This window comes from Elgaria multicarinata, chromosome 2 (assembly GCF_023053635.1).
Source record: "Elgaria multicarinata webbii isolate HBS135686 ecotype San Diego chromosome 2, rElgMul1.1.pri, whole genome shotgun sequence".
Lineage (NCBI taxonomy): Eukaryota > Metazoa > Chordata > Lepidosauria > Squamata > Anguidae > Elgaria > Elgaria multicarinata.
The window spans coordinates 131312338-131330188 of record NC_086172.1 but is presented as its reverse complement, the minus strand read 5'-3'; the positions used below and the strand labels follow the sequence as shown (position 1 = coordinate 131330188).

At 43.0% G+C, this 17851-nt stretch overlaps 1 protein-coding gene across 1 annotated transcript in view; it reads left to right on the top strand.

The window, feature by feature from the left end:
* The window catches only part of SPINT1 (serine peptidase inhibitor, Kunitz type 1), a 46644-nt gene extending 29033 nt beyond the window's left edge, over window positions 1-17611 (top strand). The window contains exons 3-10 of the mRNA XM_063118863.1: window positions 2750-2885; window positions 3840-4010; window positions 5385-5411; window positions 5739-5864; window positions 8056-8106; window positions 9926-10096; window positions 11956-12012; window positions 16321-17611. Coding sequence (XP_062974933.1) covers window positions 2750-2885; window positions 3840-4010; window positions 5385-5411; window positions 5739-5864; window positions 8056-8106; window positions 9926-10096; window positions 11956-12012; window positions 16321-16529 — 948 coding nt within the window. The 3' untranslated portion in view covers window positions 16530-17611. The remainder of the gene's footprint in view (window positions 1-2749; window positions 2886-3839; window positions 4011-5384; window positions 5412-5738; window positions 5865-8055; window positions 8107-9925; window positions 10097-11955; window positions 12013-16320) is intronic.
* The last annotated feature ends 240 nt before the right edge of the window (window positions 17612-17851 follow it).

The window sequence follows — 17851 nt, the reverse complement described above, 5'->3', positions numbered from 1 at the left end:
GTTGAATGTGATAAATAACTCAGTTTTTCCTTAAGATCCCTGTATTTCACTTTCTTTAAAAAAAGACTCCAAAAAACTTATGTCATTATATAAGGGCATATACATTGATAGTGAACTTTGAGAGAGGATACTATTTCGCATCTTTAAAGCTAGACACTGAGTTTGAGTTATGAACATGTGTAGCGCATTTCCTAGGCATGTATAATAAATCGGTTGATAAAGAGAAATGCCGCTTCATGTAACTCCTGTTAGGCTATAAGCTCTCTGTGAACTGAGAGTTCTTGTATTATCAGCTCAGCAGAGAGAAAAACAAAATGCTAATCCCATTCTATTAATCAGACTAGAAGGTGGCAACTTCCCCATGCGGTCACATGAGGCAGAGGTAGTGTTACCGTCAATGCCATCAAATTTTGGCTTGCAGGACTAGTCTGGCAAGCTTATTAACTCCAGTCCCTTTGTTTCCTGTCCTCAATTGTTGCATTGTGTCATCTGCTTGCCCTATAAATGGTTACACTTGGCTTTCATTTCAAGTCACAGCATGAATATGAAGCCCTGTTCTTCTCTTGCACAGAAACGAGATGTAGTGACATTGTGATGAGTGAGTTTAGGTATTAATACCATAAGGCAGCCTTCCCCAACCTGGTGCCCTCTGGATGTGTTGGACTGCAACACCCATCATTCCCAGCCGGCATGACTAGAAACAGTCACTGTAGTTGGGAGCAAAAAAGGGGGTGGCATGTCGGGCACCCTGAAAAACAGTTGCTGGGGGAGTTGAGTGAGTGGGAATTCTTAGCAGGGCACCCCAAGGTTCAGGGCACTGCTTTGAACCCTGGAGATAACACTGCTAAGGGGGTGATCGATACCCCATTTCCGTACCTGTCAAAGGCTGTCAAATCAGCCGCTATATGGTCGAGCCTTGCCTGTTACATTGTATGTTTGACAGCTCAAACATAGAAGGGTCCAGGCAAGGCAAGCCTGGATATTTCTTGCACAACTCTGAAAATGCAAATTTAAAAAAAAAAAAATTAAAAAAAGGGAGCATTTGTGTACATTTAATGGGGCTGGGAAAATGCAGGATATGTGGAAATCCTGGATTGAATGTGTATGTGTGTGTGTGTATAAAATACTTAAAAGGCTGTAATTAGGATTGTGATCAGAGCGGGGACGGTGGGATTGGCTGGCTGGCTGGGCCAATAACAGCCTCTCCAAAGTGCCATTTGGGCCCAGTTGGAGAGTCTGTCACTGGCAAGGGGAAAGGGGCACTGGAAGTGGCTTGGCTGCAGTCACTCCGGAAGAGTGGCAGGGGTTTTGCTGCTCTTTGTGAGTGGCTCACTGACCAATGCCCTTTACCCATGATGAGTTGGCATGTCCAGGTTCAGATGAGACTCCAACCCATCATTGATAAAACCACCCCAACAACAGCCCATGGATTATCCAGGTGGGTTGTTTCTGAGAAAGAACCCACCCTGTGGAAAGCCATTCAGGTTCAGACAATGCGCTAATCCACTGTGGGTTGTTCCAGACAGCAACCCATGATGGGTTGGCATGTTGTGAGAAGCCAGTTAGTAGCTTCTAGGCCTTGTGGAATGTTGAGCCAATGAATGATGAGCATGTCTGTAACAATTGGTCTGCTTGAGCACACACCAACATATAGTTTTTGTGGGCCAGGGTTTAGGATTAGGGGAATGTGTGTCATCAGGATATAATCACTTCTTCCCATGCTATACAGGGAGGTTTCTATGCTGCGGGGATACTTTCTCCGGTTATATAGCAACCTGAGCCACTTGGCACTATATAGAACAGTAGGGGATTGATTCAGGAGAGCGGGAAAGACAAAAGAAGGTGTCTTCACTTTTTTCTCCCTCCCCACTCAAGCAATCCTGACTGGAATTGCAGGATTCCTGTTTCGGGTTGTGGCCTAGAGCCCTAAACAAAAGCGCCCCTGTTAGGAGCTGCTGACGTGTAGTGGAAAGAGTTCACCTTCTGTCCAGTTACATGATGTCATCAGAAAGGGACGGTTTTGTTTGTTGTTTGTTGTACTAAAAAGCACTTCAGAAAAGGTTAGACCTGTGTCCAGGCTAACTGTAACATTTTATGGTGGACCTCTACAAGACTTGTGTCTTCTAGTACTTTTGTGAAATCCTGGGAACGTGCTGTGGGCTAGCAGTGGCTCTTTACATTCATGTATGGGACAATATACATTTTCCTGGCTTAATGTTATAAGCACCCCCAGAACTACTTGGATACGAGCCGCTGCCACCGCCGCTTCTTCTTCTTCTTCTTCTTCTTCTTCTTCTTCTTCTTCTTCTTCTTCTTCTTCTTCTTCTTCTTCTTCTTCTTCTTCTTCTTCTTCTTCTGTAATAGCAGGAAAGAAGACAATGTAAAACAACCTTCACAGACCTGGTGCCCTCCAGATTTTTTTTGGACTACAACTCCCATCACCATGAACAATGGTGGTGATGATGGGAGTTTGTAGCCCAACATATCTGGAGGGTACCAGGTTGGGGAAGGCTGGTATAAAATAACTAGGGGTGTATAGACATCTCTGCACCCCCATGAGAAATGTTGCTAGTTTTCATGAAACTTGTTTTGCTTACTTAAAAAATTCCTGTGATGATTTGCCATAACAGAACCCTGTAAATTTACCTTGAAACTTCACTTTTGAGGTGGAAGTTCTGTGGAAGCAGCTGATGTCATAATTACTTTTTCTGAAAGGACGTCCTTTTTCCTTTACATCTTGTATTTTCAGAAATGGACAGATCATGTGATCCTCACCAATCTGAACGAAGGGATTTACATCGTCCAGCTGACCGTGACCGATACTGCTGGACAACAGGACTCAACCAACATCACTGTCACTGTGCTGAATTCTGAGCAGACTATGGGTGGGTGATTCTTAGATACACGTTTCAGAGCTAGAATGTGGAGCGGGTAACCTGGCTTTTATTTATCGCGTGAACACATCTGGGAACTTTGGTGGGGTTCGCACCACACCAGCAAGCTACCCTTCCCGGGTTTACATGATATAACAGAGTCGCTCTCTCTTAACTCCCAATCACTAGCTAGTACACAATGGCTGGGATTGCACAATTGAGGGGGCAAGAGAAACCATTTTACATAATTTCCCATGATGCAGTGTGGGTTGCCCTGTCAACTGAACCTGGGGCACAATATGACAGGGATGGCTTCGTATGCATCCTAAAAACCATGACCTGCAGTATCTATAAAGCTATCTGTATTAATGTACTCCAGGCAAAGTTCAACCGGCTAGTCTTTAAAATAATCTGCTTCAATATTATGAACATGGGCAAGTGGGTAACAAATCTGGCTACCACATTTATTTTAATGTTATGGCTTCAAGCTTTACTTAAGTCTCAAACCAAGTGGCAGCCTTCATCCCATTTAGTGGCAGGAAATGCCTCTAAACCTTTTCATTGTAAAATCAGGCAGTCAGTTGTGGTAGAACCCACATTGCTCCTTAAATTTGTCATACACTTTTTAACATTGTACCTCAAGTTAACTGTGACCAGTTCATTGGGCACTGCCTCCAGTATGAGCTACAAATCATTTTTGTCACAAAAGTTCAGTTTAGTCAGTCTTTTTTTGGGAGGGAACACCCCAATAATTGGTACAGTTGTAGAACCAATATATTCCAGGTAGCAGCCCATGAGATGTTAAGTGCTAAATTAGTATCTTCTAACTATAATCTTACCTTTTAGCCCTTTTCTGGAACTTTGGCAAATCCAACTAGCAAGATCTGGGGAATGAGGTCAACCCAGTCTGTGCCTTCTCTGGCATTTATTGTATGGAGTAAAATATCCATCTCTTGTTCATTCTAGAGTACTGCTTGGCTCCTTATAAGGTTGGACGGTGTCGGGGTGCCTTCCCTCGCTGGTACTACAATCCAGCAACTCAGCAGTGTGAGTCCTTCACTTTTGGTGGCTGTAAACCCAACAAGAATAATTACTTACGAGAAGAGGAATGTAAACTTGCCTGCAAGAATGTCCAAGGTTGGTATGCTGTTTGAGAAAATCCTCTGTTGCGGGATTTCAGAGTTTCAAGTGGAGGGGCATTGTCACTTAGTAGATGAAGTTAATAATTATTTCAGTGGGATGGAAGAATGAACCAGTCTACCAAGTGCGGATGCGATTTACTTGTCAAGTGCTGATGCGATTTACTTGTTTATTTACAATGTTTGTATACCGCTGCACATCTAAAGAGATTCCAGAACGGTGAACAACTAGAGAGGAAATTATGCAAAGATAAAAAGAATAAAACTTGATTTTATAATTATTCTTTTTAAAAACAGAGTGACAATTAAACCGTGGCTGTTCAGCCAAGGAAGGCTTCCAGGAAAAGAGCTGTTGTGATGCGCCCAGTCCTTGACTTGCCTTATTTGCATCTCTCCCATTGATTTGGAAGCATGGTTTACTGCATATTCCCTCCCACACATTCCCTTCTAAGTCAAGCCTAAACCATGGCAGTTTCTGAAAAACATACATTTCAAAGGTTGATAGGAAGCCACAATGATGTATAAGAACCATGGGTTTTAATATCTTTCTAGCTGGAGTTCATCATCTCATGCAACAAATGCATTCAGTTAAATTGAACAAGGCCCTAAATCAGCCATTCCCAACCTGCCAAATGTTGAAGTACAACTCCCAGTGCAGTGGAGGCTGGTGATTCTAATGCCAGTGGGGTGGTGAATCCGCTCTGGGTTTCAGTCAGAGCCAGTCAGAACTCTAAAGGAGCTCTAAAGCCCTTTGAATAGCTCCTTTGGAGTTCTGACTGAAACCGGAGTGAATTCACCACCCCATTGACTTTGGAGCCCCCAGCTCCCACTGCCCCAGTATGATGATGGGAGTTGTGGTACAACACATCCAGAGGATACCAGGTTGGGGGGAAGTTCTCCTAAATAATCCAACCTTCCTTCAATTTTGTGGTTATGTGGCCTGCAGGATACTTTCAGAATGGAACCTGAGCTTTGCAGTACACACATCAAGTGTTCTTTCCCATGCTTCTGCCCTCTGGCATTGGCACAGTTGAATCTTTTGTAATGGCTTTAAATCCAATCAATTTCACATTAGGCTGAAAGCTAAGGGCAGTGAACCAGGAAGGACTCTTAGCGGTTGCACTAATTCTGGGAAGGGAGTGTCGGGAAACCACGCCAGTAAACATCTTTGTCTCCTCTGCCCTTTCAGTTCAGTAGTGTAGATAAAACTAGAAATGGACTCTGTGGGTGCCCTGTGTTTAAAAGAACCCCTTTCTTCCAAGGATTGGTAAAGTAATTTTCCAGGGTTGAATTATTAGATGAGATTCAGTGGTTGAGAAATGTATGCCTGAAAGTACAACAGTCTCACCCCTTCCAATTTCTCTGTTTTCAGGCTCTGTTGAAGAACGGCCAGAGCCAGGTAAGCGGTTCTGTATCTTTCTGTATATTTCCATGTTTCCACCATACCCTTTTCTCACATTCTTGTGGAATTGAAGTGTAATAGCAAATCTCTCTGGCCTTGTACTCTGGGATTCCAGCATTGCAAAGAGGTGATTTCCTTGGTGCTGGGAAGCACTTGCCTTTTACTCTGCACTGCTCTGTCTTTGGTACAATCATTAGTCCACCAATGTCCAGTTCTGCTCTACCTGAGAAGATTGATCAGAAGAAAATCACTTCCTCTGGATGCCAAGAAGACACGTCCGTCTTTTCTGAAAAGCCAAAGAACTGATTTATGTTTCTTCTACAGTGTGCAATGGAGACTGTCTGCCCTTCTATTTCAAGTGTGGTGATGGCTGCTGTATTGATAAATTCCTGGAATGTGATGAAACTCCAGATTGCTCAGATGGGTCGGATGAGAAGTCGTGTGACTCAGGTAAGTCAGTGAACCTCTAACTGCCTTGAAAAAAAATAGGCCCCTCATATTTGTACCACTGTGCTTTCAAACCCATTTCCAGCCTCAGTTTAACCTAAGGAGTGATAGGACAGAGGTAGGAAGGATGTGTTGCATGTAGATGGTCCCAGGTTCAACCCCTGGCATCTCCTGTGAAAATAATTTCTTGGAAGAACTGAGATCCTGAGAGCCACTGCTATTTATTTTATTTATTTATTTTATTTTATTTATTTATTTTATTTTATTTATTTACAATATTTATATACCGCTCCCCATTCAAAATTTTGGAGCGGTGTACAAGATAAAATACAATAAAAACCGAATAAAAGACTTTAAAATAGATTTTAAAAGAAGCAAAATGTACAGTGAACCATGGGCGGTCATTAAGGAAAGGCTTTCTGGAATAATGACGTTTTCAGGAGGCGCCGAAAGGAATACAAAGTGGATTATACTGAGACAGACGGAATAGTGGTCTGACTTGGTATCAAGTAGTTTCATATCCAGTCATGAAGATCTTGCTCCTTTGCATTGAGACCCCACCGTTTCTCTGGTGCAGAATCTTCTTGTGACCCTTATAACTTCCTTTCTAGTCTCAAACTCTGTTGTTTCTCTTACCAACATGATGATATTAATGCAGGCTTCCCCAACATGGTGCCTCCAGATGAGTTGGACTACACCTCCCATCATCTCCAGCCAGCATAGCTTTTGGATGCTGGTTGGGGGTGATGGGAGTTGTAGCCCAACACATTTGGAAGGTACCAGATTGGGGGAACCCGCATTAATAGTTTGCAAATTATGAAAGTCACTCTTGCCTTCCATTTTGACATTTGTGTAAGATCACGGGGCAGGATTCAGAGCTGTCAGAGTGCTAGCATGAAGCAGCATCGTTATCCCTTGCTAGACAAAGGGAACAGGTGGTGATTTGCTACAGAAATTCGAAAGCCAGTCACTCTGCCAAAATTCAGTGGCAAATCACTGCTTTTCCCCTTCCCGTAGGAAGTGTTAATGACATTGTGGTAGCACTGGTTGTCATAGCGCAACGTCCTAAGCGCTAGCATCGGGACAGTGTTGGATGTTGCCCATCTTCCCCTGTTTTATACAATTTGGAGACTGATCAATTCAGCTTTTGGCATTCACTTCCACAGGATGTAGTGATGACCACCATCTTAGATGGCTTTAAAGGGGGATTATACCAATTCATGGAGGAGAAGGCTATCAATGCCTACTAGTCATATTGGCTATATCCAGGATCAGAGGCAGCACGCCTCTGAAGACCAGATGCTGGGGAACAATAGCAAGAGACGGCTATTGCCTTCAGTACAGTAGGGAAGCTGCACCATTTTAGACCCTGGGCTTAATGGTCTTAAGAGTGGGTCATTAGATGGTAATGGTTATTGCCCCACTAACTTTAAAATGTGGTAAGCCAGCCCAGCTGCAATTGAGGGCCCTCCGCATTCTGCTGAGTGGGACCCTGAATTTCTGTCTCAAAGTCTTGCCCTGACAGCACCATTGGTTGCCCTCATGTCCTACTGTGGGTTTCACATTGGCAACTGGTTAGCTGATGTGGGAAGCAGAACGCTGAACTAGACAGGCCTTTGGTCTGATCCATCAGAGCTTTCCCTGTGTTCTTATGAGAGTGTGCGGGTATTGTCCACTGAAATCTCGGAATCCAGAGGGAGAAGATGGCTCAGTGATCGGCATAATTTCTTCTTGTGACCAGCGAAGCCAGAATAAATTCATTATGCAACAAAGTAGAACTGCTGAATAACATTTCGCAGAATAAGAGACCATCCAGATTTGCTCCATTTTGTGTAATTTATTTTTTGGAATAGAATTCAGCTCCTCTTGTGCAGAGTTGGGATTGCTTGTCTGCAAAATGACGTTTTTAATGCATGGCATATATGTAGCTGTACTTATATATCTTACGTTTTTTTAAAAAATCTCATATTTCTAAAAAAATTACCTCATATTTCTAAAAAAAATTAAGTACAGAAAAGTTAAGGAGGTAGGTGAGGGAGAAAAAGAAGTGGAACTAACAAAAGGCAGGCAGAAATGAACTAAAGAAGAGATCTCTGTCAAGTAGGGAGCTGCCCACTTTCACGAAAATTCCTTGCACTTTCGAGCAAACAACAGTTCTGTGAGCCATTCCCAACCACCCCTTTGTTCTTTGCAGATGTTCAAGGATTCAATAAACTGCGCATGATCAATGCCTCTGTCAGCCAAGGTAGGTAGATCATGAACGCTTATGCAATAGGATTTACTTTGGGCAGAGGTGCTAATGGCCACCCTTTTTAACCTACACCTGCATCTCTCCAAATATAACTGGGGTTGAAGACGATGACTTCGTTCAAACAAACCTGAAGTAGGATTATAGTCCTGCTTCTCAAATTAGAGTTAAGGAATAAACTCTATGAAGGCTTCCCGGAAACAAACATTGCCAGCAATGCTAGACTATGGATATGTATGAAATCTTGCTAGTGTTGGATATTTGTCCAGTCAAATAATGATCAGGTATTTTTTTTTAAAAAAAGCATTAACTATATTTGAACAACAAAGAAGATATTTTATTTAACAGGTTTGATACTAATTAGTTTGATACTAATTAGCTAATTACAAAAAAATACCAAGACTCCTGCGGCACCTTAAAGACTTAACATATTAATTAATGATTAAAGCATGCGCCATAATAAAGTTGTTGCTCTTTAAGTTGCTGCAAAGCTCTTTGTTTTGTTTTTTTGCTGCAACAGACTCCTACAACTTACCCCTCTGGAAATTGTTATAAATTAACCATTATTGTCAGGGCTCCAATTTTTTTAGCTGGCCTTGTTAGCCACCTGAAAAATTGTCATTGCCAGGGTTTTTGCCTTGCTTCAGAAACTCTGTGTGAAGTCAAAATTCCCTCCCTTCCTCTGAGCTCCAAGCCTGGAGTTAAGGAGGGCCTGGGTGGGATTGGTAGGAGCATGGAGGGGGTTATCCAAGCACCTCCCAAAGTAATGTGCGACTGTTGGGACAGTCCCCTGACTCCCTCTCCAGCTCCAAGCTCAGGTGGAGGGCTGAAGTTTTTACTTGGGCATGTTGTGTTTGAAGCGCTTGAAACACAGCCCTTAGCTAGACCTACAGTAAAGTCTGGTGGAGAGGAGGGGAGACCTCGCATTGTGAATAACACGAGATATCGCCCCTGTTTACATGTAAGGCACGATGACCTCAAGAAGAGAGGCGTCGCACCCGCCATTTTTGTTTATTTTTAAAGTGCCAGCAGCGCATGACCTCAAGAGACTCAAGGGAAGTTTTTTTAAAAAATTGATTTCCCCGCTCCCCCCACGCTAGCCCCAATGGTAATCGTGTGGAGCGGGGTCAAGCCACGGAAACAGGCCACATGTTCTGTGGTCTGGGGCTCAGCCCGAGACCGCGGAGAAAGCGGGCCCAAAGGGTAGGGCTATATTGCGGGCCAAGGGAGGGATGAACCCTCCCTGATCCCAGGATCCCCTGTGCGTCATCTGGACACACAGGGATGATCCCGGGTATTACCCCGGGATACAGCCTGGTCTAGCTAGGCCACTGTGGAGCTGAGGGGATCATAACCTGCCTTGTTCCTAACTTCAAGGTCAGAAGGAAGACTGGAGCTGAGGGTGAAACATTTGCCCTCAGCTCCAGTCTTCCTTCTGACCTTGAAGTTAGGAACAAGGCAGGATATGATCCCCTCAGCTCCCTGCCTCTGGAGGTCAGGCAGGCTCCAACCTTGTACTCCTTTCGGCATCTCCTATTCCAAGAAGCCTTTCTTTAACATGCAGCCTTGGATTTCTGTTTTTGCTTCTTTTAAATTTTGTTTTAACTGTTTTATTCTGTTTTTATTTTTATTTTACCTTGTACACAGCTCCGAAATTTTTCAATGGGGAAAATAAATAAATAAAAGTCAGTTTTAAAGGCAGGTGTGCTAAGTAGGCAGAAGGCCAATTCTTCAAGCATCAATGACTGTATGGGCCAAATAATAAATATTTAACTGATAATAATTAACCAGAGTCTCGCTTGTTCTCTCTTGGTAGTTCACTGCGTGGATATGCCAGATACAGGGATGTGCGACAAGAGTTTACCTCGCTGGTACTACGACCCACTGACTGAGAAATGTGGTCGTTTCACCTATGGAGGTTGTGAAGGCAACAAGAATAACTTTGAGGATGAGGAAGCGTGTATGAAATCCTGTGTGGGTGTCACAGGTAAGTAGGAGAAGTGTGGCATCTTTTCCCTGGTATTTCCTTCCAAAATAACTGCTTGGCATCATGCAGAGCAGCCCATACCAGTTTGGAAGATTTTAAAAATTGCATAATTAGTGACTTAGCAGCCATGATAGCCAGAGGTGCAATCTCTTTGTACGGAGTATATCTCTGACTGTCAGATGCCGGGAACTACAAATAATGGAGCTTCATCATGACCTGTTTTTGACCTTCTTTGTGGCATCCATCTCTATGTTGTTATTAAGAGAGAGAATGTGGAGCTGACCCAGAGTAGCATTTCTATGTTCTTAACATTATGGGGGGCTATCTTATACCAAGTCAGACCAATGGTCCGTCTAGCCCAGTACTATTGACTTTCGGCTACCAGCAGGTTCTGAATTGAACTCCCTGAAAGAACCCCTTCCCAGATTTCCCAACATGGATGCAGGGATGCCCCCAAGAGGTAGCACTCCCCCAAACATTTCCTCTGACCCAAGTTGCTTTCCTAGCTTTCAGTGAATTTATATTAAAATCCTATCTAGCATGGATTAAATCAGGTGTAAGCACCCTAGTGTCCTCCAGATGTTTTGGATTACAACTTCCATAAGCCCCAACTAGTATGGCCAATGATCAGGTATGATGGGAGTTGTAGTCCAAAACATCTGTAGGACACCATGCTACCTACCCCAGGTCAGATCCTTGCTCTACAAAGAATGGTATCTGTTCCCTCAAGCTAGCAGCCCCTTCTTAGATCTTTTAATTAGAAATACCCATATATGCAAGAAAAAAGTACCCAAGTATTGCCAATACAGTGCTGCTGGTACTGAACATCTTAGAATGCAAGTTGGATTTTGCATGTTTGAATGTTTCCTCATATTGAAAAGAAAAGAGAAGGGAGTAAGGATGTCAAAGGTAAGGCTATGTTAGGACTGGTCTCCCTGACATGCTTAGCTTTCCATGGGCAGGAGGTTGAGGTGTTCATTAATGTGACTCCTCTACTTATGTGTCATCCAGAGAACATGCTAACCCACACCCAGTGGTTGAGTGTGAGTTGTTGCTGAACTGTGGCTTGTTCACCACATAGAACAACACAACAACAAAATTGTGGGTTCTCAAGGTGGCTTGTTTGAGAAAATAATCCACACTACATGGTAAACAAGCCACCCTGCAGATGTTCAGGCAACACACTAACCCACGGTCCAACAAACAACCCACGGTCCAACAACAACTCACACTTTACCACTGAATGTGGGTTAGCATGTTGTCTGAATGCCCCCTGCAACACATAACTAGAGGAATCACATTAACAAACAGCCTGAATGTGTTACAATCCCTCGACTATTTGTCTTTGCATCACTAATACTAATAATTCTAGAGTAGCTTTTATGTCTAACGCAGTCTACCTTCAACAAAAGATTTTTTTAATAGTGTGAGATCCCTTTAAATGTTCACAAATGCATCTTTGCATTCCAAAGAGAACTCTGTGCCTCTGCTTTCTTATTTTGCCCAACTTCCCCCCACACCTGTTGTTGTGTTGTTGTTGTTATTATTATTATTATTATTGGTTATCCGTTCAAGAAGAGAGGTGGTAATAGGAATGTGCACACTTCGTTAAACTGTTGAAGTAAACATCCGATACGAGTTATGAAATATTTTGAGAGAGTTGTATTAAATGTTAAAAGTGCACTATTTCAAATGGTCTGTCTGAAGGGGGTTTGCCGTTATTCCTAGCCCTATTATATGATTCTGTGTGTTATTATTATTTCTGGAAGTGTAATTGACTTATCTCTAAGTCTCATCTTGAAGGAAGAGAATGATTATCATAGCTCACTGTAGAGGTAATATTTTTGCCTTATTTGCAGCGGAAGACATGATTGGCCAGAAATGGAGAGGACAGGAGCATCAGCGAGGAGGTTTAAGTATGTATTGACCTCCACATAGCTATGCTCTCCCACTTTACTCTCTTCTCCTCAGCTTCTGCTTCCTATGTTCTCCACTTCTGCTGTAAGTTTCACTTCAGGAAAAGATCGGGGGTGGGCATGATCCTGACAATTCTGCCTGAATGAAGTGATTCATTTCTGTTGTAACAAAATCTGTTCCATGACCGCTGACGCAAGATAGAATATTTTGCACTGCTATGTATTTCCCTCTGTAGAGCTTTCCATTCTTAGAAATTCATTCTTTCATAAATTTAATAACATGGTAAATGAGTACAAATCAACAATTCCAATCAGATCTGAAATCAAGGTTGTAATTAGCTTTTTTTTCATGGTGCAATGCTATGCATGTTTAAATAGAAAGAAGTCCTACAACTCCGAGCAATGCTGGGGACTGTAGGACTTTTTTCTGTCTAAAGATGCTTAGGTTTGCACCCTTAGTAAATAAGTCTTACTGAGTCCCGAATAAGTGTGTATAGTTTGTAGCCTTTGGCGTAAGTCTCTTTGAATTCAACGGGGTTCCCTTCTGAGTAAACATGTATATGTTTGCATTATTATATACACATTTCTTCAGGCATCCTAAAATTAGCACATTAACAGTTTTCAAGTACCTTCATTTTAATTTTAAAAATATGTCTTCAAATATTTACGAGAATCACTGCTGCGTGGTTCCAGTTCCTTCCCCTCCGTGGTTACCTTGGGATCCACATGTGGTACCCACGCATCCCAGCATCACTGTAGCAGGAACGAGCTCCTGGTGGCTGCTCCGTTGTGCATGTGGTGATCCCAACCATGGAGAAAGTCTGTTCTGGCAAGAGCATTGCTGAAGGTGCCAGCCGTCTTGCCAGCCATCTCTATGGTGGGCTGTTTTTTTCGTAAGCGTGAACTATTGGGAGCCCCACACGTGAACTACTGCTGGGGCCTGTTTCCTCCACTGCAAGAGCTGGGTAAAGGGGGTGGGTACTTGAACCATCATGGGGTGGGGTGGGGAACCACTCCCGACACACTAAGCCACCATGGATCGCATTTTTGAGCAATCCATGGTGGATCAGCATGATACCTCATAGGCCCTAAGTTTATTTAATGTCTTCCATAATTGGATATTTCCATTCAAATACTTTTGAGCATTGGACAAACTTCTACACCAAGTAAAATTAACATGACCATTTTATTTTTTTCTAAATATATTATTATTATTATTATTATTATTATTATTATTATTATTATTATTATTTATTTATATAGCACCATCAATGTACATGGTGCTGTACAGATTACACAGTAAATAGCAAGACCCTGCCGCATAGGCTTACAATCTAATAAAGTTGTAGTAAACAATAAGGAGGGAAAGAGAATGCAAACAGGCACAGGGAAGTGTAAACAGGCACCGGGTAGGGTGAGGCTAACAGTATAGAGTCAGAACAAACTCAACATTTTAAAGCTATAGGGAAAAGAAAAGTTTTTAGCTGAGTTTTAAAAGCTGTGATTGAGTTGGTAGTTCTCAAGTGTTCTGGAAGAGCGTTCCAGGCGTAAGGTGCAGCAGAAGAAAAACGACGAAGCCGAGTAAGGGAAGTGGAGGTCCTTGGGCAGGTGAGAAGCATGGCATCAGAGGAGCGGAGAGCACGAGCGGGGCAATAGTGTGAGATGAGAGAGGAGAGATAGACAGGAGCTAGACCGTGAAAAGCTTTGAAGGTCAGCAGGAGAAGTTTATATTGGATTCTGGAGTGAATTGGAAGCCAATGAAGAGATTTCAGAAGTGGAGTGACATGGTCAGAGCGGCGGGCCAAGAAGATGATCTTAGCGGCAGAGTGGTGGACAGAGACCAGCGGACTGATGTGAGACGAGGGAAGGCCAGAGAGAAGAAGGTTGCAGTAGTCAAATAAGTCAAATATGTTTTCAATTGGATTGGGGCAATGGAAGATTTATTGGAAATGTTTCCAGTTCAACATTTTCTGGAAAACCCAGATAAAATGATTTCTAGGGGAGACTGTGCCCTTTTGTCCACTCTCACTTCTAATATCGTACCACTATGTCTAAATCGTTACTTTTGATGCGGTCTTCCGTAAAGAGTGTGGCTTTGGCTGCAGCAGAAGGTCATGTGTATATAGTTTATTGCCCCAGGTTATTGTCACAGGTACCAGCCGAGACTCCCACTGGGCTCACACACTCCCCCCGCCTTCGCCTTCTATGGCACAGCTGTGAGGAGGAGATGGGGGTAGTATCTGATTGTGCTCATTTGATCCTGGGACCCACTGCTTGCGTAATGGGGCTTTGCGCTTCTAAAAATAACCTGAAATGAACAGACGCACATGTTTCCAGAACAGGTCTGGTCAGCAGAAATTGCAAAAGGAAGCACTGCTAATGTGTTCCAACCTGGAAGCACTTATTTCATGAGTTATTTTTAGAAATTAGGGCTGTGCTCCACTCCGTTCCGGATCCCCGGATCCGAAGCAGATTGGGCAGATCTGGACCCCCTAAATTCAGATCCAAATTGGGTCGGGGGAGGTCCAGATCGGTTCAAATTGGTTTGGGCTGATCCAGAGCTCCAGACGCCATTTTGGGTCAAACACCGTTCCCCCCCCATTGACTTGCATTGGAAAAGAAAAATGCCTATAACTTTTTCATTTTTAAGATACACACATGTAACTGGACACCATGATAGATTGTAAATAGATCCTTATTCATGCCAATTTTAAAGTAAATCAAATCATCCCCTGATTTTGGGGATTTTAAAAAACATTTCCCCTCCCCCCATTTACAGTAATGCATTTATCTCCGTCATTTTTCAAGATACACACATGTAACTGGGCACCGTGATAGCTTCCACATAGAACCTTAGGCATGGCCACTTTGAAGGAAATAGGATCATCCCCTGATTTTTAGCGAATTTTTAAAGATTTTATCATTCCCCCCATTTACAAAACTGCATTCATCTCTGACATTTTCCAAGATACACACATGTAACTGGGCACCATGATAGCTTCCACATAGGAACTTATGCATGCTGACTTTGAAGAAAATCAGATCATGCCCTGATTTTTAGCGATTTTTTAAAGTTAAACCTCAACCACAATATTCAACGTGTATTGAAAAGAGATCGTGAAAATGCATTTCAGGACAACAGCACTTCAAAGGGAACACAGTCTTCCCTTTGCACTGTGTTCCCTTTGAAGTGCTAATATTGTCCTGAGATGCACTTTTTTTAAAAAAACGTTCCCCTCTCCAACCTGGTGCCCTCCAGATCTATTGGACAGACCCCCCCACCCCCCGCTCACCTTCCTGGAATGGGAAGCCTGCCACTGAAATAAAGAGCCTGCCTGTGTCTGACTAAGGTGTAGAAGCTTTCTCACTCACCATGCCAGCCAGCCAGCCCAGCAGCACTTTCACACTGTGGAAATGAGGATGCTTGACTTCTATGAGTCTGAGCAGAAATGCGCTCCCCCCGCCACATGGACAGAATCAGCAGCCAGTTAGTCTTTCCCACTCCCCCAAACACTGTGATTGGAGAAGAATATGGTCAGGGACAGCGCTGTGGCTATTCCTAATTGGTTAGCCACAGATGTCAATATCAAACCACCCCACTCAGCGACTTCCAAATATACAATTTAGACACAGAGAGAGAGAGAGAGAGAGAGAGAGCAGGATAATTTCGGAGACATTAGAAGCTCGGACTAGGCATGTCTCCGCTCCGATATTAATCGATGGATTTGGAAGTGGCCAGTCTCTGCTCTGGAAGATCGAATGCTCTGCAGACGTTCACAGTTACCAGATAATTCCCTATTATTAGGAATATTTCCTCCAATAACTTCACTCTCTAGTTTCAACAATTTATTTGCAGTTGGCATTACAAAAACTGTGTACACTTATGGATGCCATATTATAAGTGTGATTCACTGAGGTCTCTAAATGGCCCAGAGATTGACTTGGATGGGAACAGACCCACACGATCATACATTGCTCACTGTTTCAGAACTGGCTAGGCACGCTGCATAAAGAGAGGGTGCATCTCTGGATCTATGTATCACAAAGGATTCTGGGTTGGTGCTTGCATTTGTCCTGGGATACCTAGCCAGGGCAGAAGCAGCAGTTAGAAGGGATGAAAGGTGTGTCACTTCGAGTATGAGGTTCACACATAGCAAAATAACCAGGGATGCCTCAAATCTTGGGCTACTCCTGACTTTGGTGTAAATGCATTATCGTGACAGCACCTCCTTCTTGATTTTTCCTGCTTTGTTATTCACCGGCTGCTACTTTGGCCTTAAAATGTGATTCTTTTTCCACCTCCTGCAGGCTCTTTTGAAGTGGCCTTTGCCGTGCTTCTTGGCGTATGCATCATGATAGTATTGGTAATCCTTGGCTACTTCTTCCTGAAAAACAAGAAGACTTACCGCCGGCGACGCCAGCCACCTACTGCAGCCAACTCCACTCTCTCTTCCGTTCTCTCCACTACTGAGGACACAGAGCATCTGGTTTACAACAGCACCACAAAGCCTATTTGATTCTGAAGTGCTGCCCTCCACTTCTGGTAGTGGGACAGTTTTATGTACTGTTGATGATGCTTTGGGGGGTGGGGAAGCATATGGCTGAAGGATTTCCCCCCTCCATGTTCCCTGCCCATAGATTGTCCAACTCTCGCCATTTTACTAGCCCTAGCAATAGTCCTGGGTATGTGACAGCCCCTGAAGAAGAGCAATGGCAAGTTTAGTTCTCCTTCCATTTGCGATCATACATGGACAGCTCCCTTTGTTGATATTTCCCTTCATTCTTTGGGTGGGTGGGAGAGTCATTTTAAATATAAGGACTTGCTGCACCTATTGAAGGAGCTACGGTTTGATTTGGTATGGAATTCATCCTCCCACAAACCTATTGAAGTCTGCATTTCTTTTTCTATGTCATAGGATTTTGCCTACTTCTTCCTTTCTCCCTCTCTCTCTCAAGACATGCCACCTTTAAGCCCCCTCCACTATGCAGGAGTCTAAGTGGTTCAAGAACAGCAGTGCTTCTGAGAGTCTTGTTCAGGTCCCCATGGCTTTATCAATGTGAACTCAGGGTTGCACATGGCGGTCTTTCAAGATAACACATGGAATAGAAGGTTGATAGACCCCTGATATGAAACCAATAATGGGGTCATCAGCACAGTAGTGCATCTTAAGTAGCTAGAATAAGGGCATCGTGGTATGCACACAACATTATGACCATCTAGTTTGAAATGTATGTAAGAGGAAATGCAGCTGAAACATGTTCCTAAGTGATTGAGAATCTGGTTCTGCATTGATTCTTTTTCTTTGTGTTTTTTTTACATTTCCCCCACTATTCCTACCTCCATGGTTGCCATTTCTGCTTTTAATGTTAAATGACTGTTTAGAGGGTTTTTTTTTTAGTGTTTCACCTGTATGTATTTATTTTTTAGAACCAAAATGTGACTGGAAAAATTATGCTCCTGGTTTTCTAGCTTGTCTCCAAGTACACCATAAATCTTGGGGAATAAAGTGTAAAAAGAAAAATCCCCTTCAGTGATGGACAGTGCAAACTCTTCCTTTTCTAAGCTGGTGCCACTTACAGATTCTTCTTCATATACTCTTTCTTTCTTTCTTTCTTTCTTTCTTTCTTTCTTTCTTCAAGAGCTTCAGAAAAATCTGAAGACTGTGCCTTTTTGAAAGGTGATAATCAAGTTAGGAGAATCTGGGCAAAGTAGCAACTTCTGACCCCAAAATGAATAGAGATGAACTGGGGGAAGGAGAGCATGTTCTAGCTCCTCCATGACCACACATCCAAGATGTCAATGCATAGAATATATAAAACTAGGTCTGTTAATATTTTG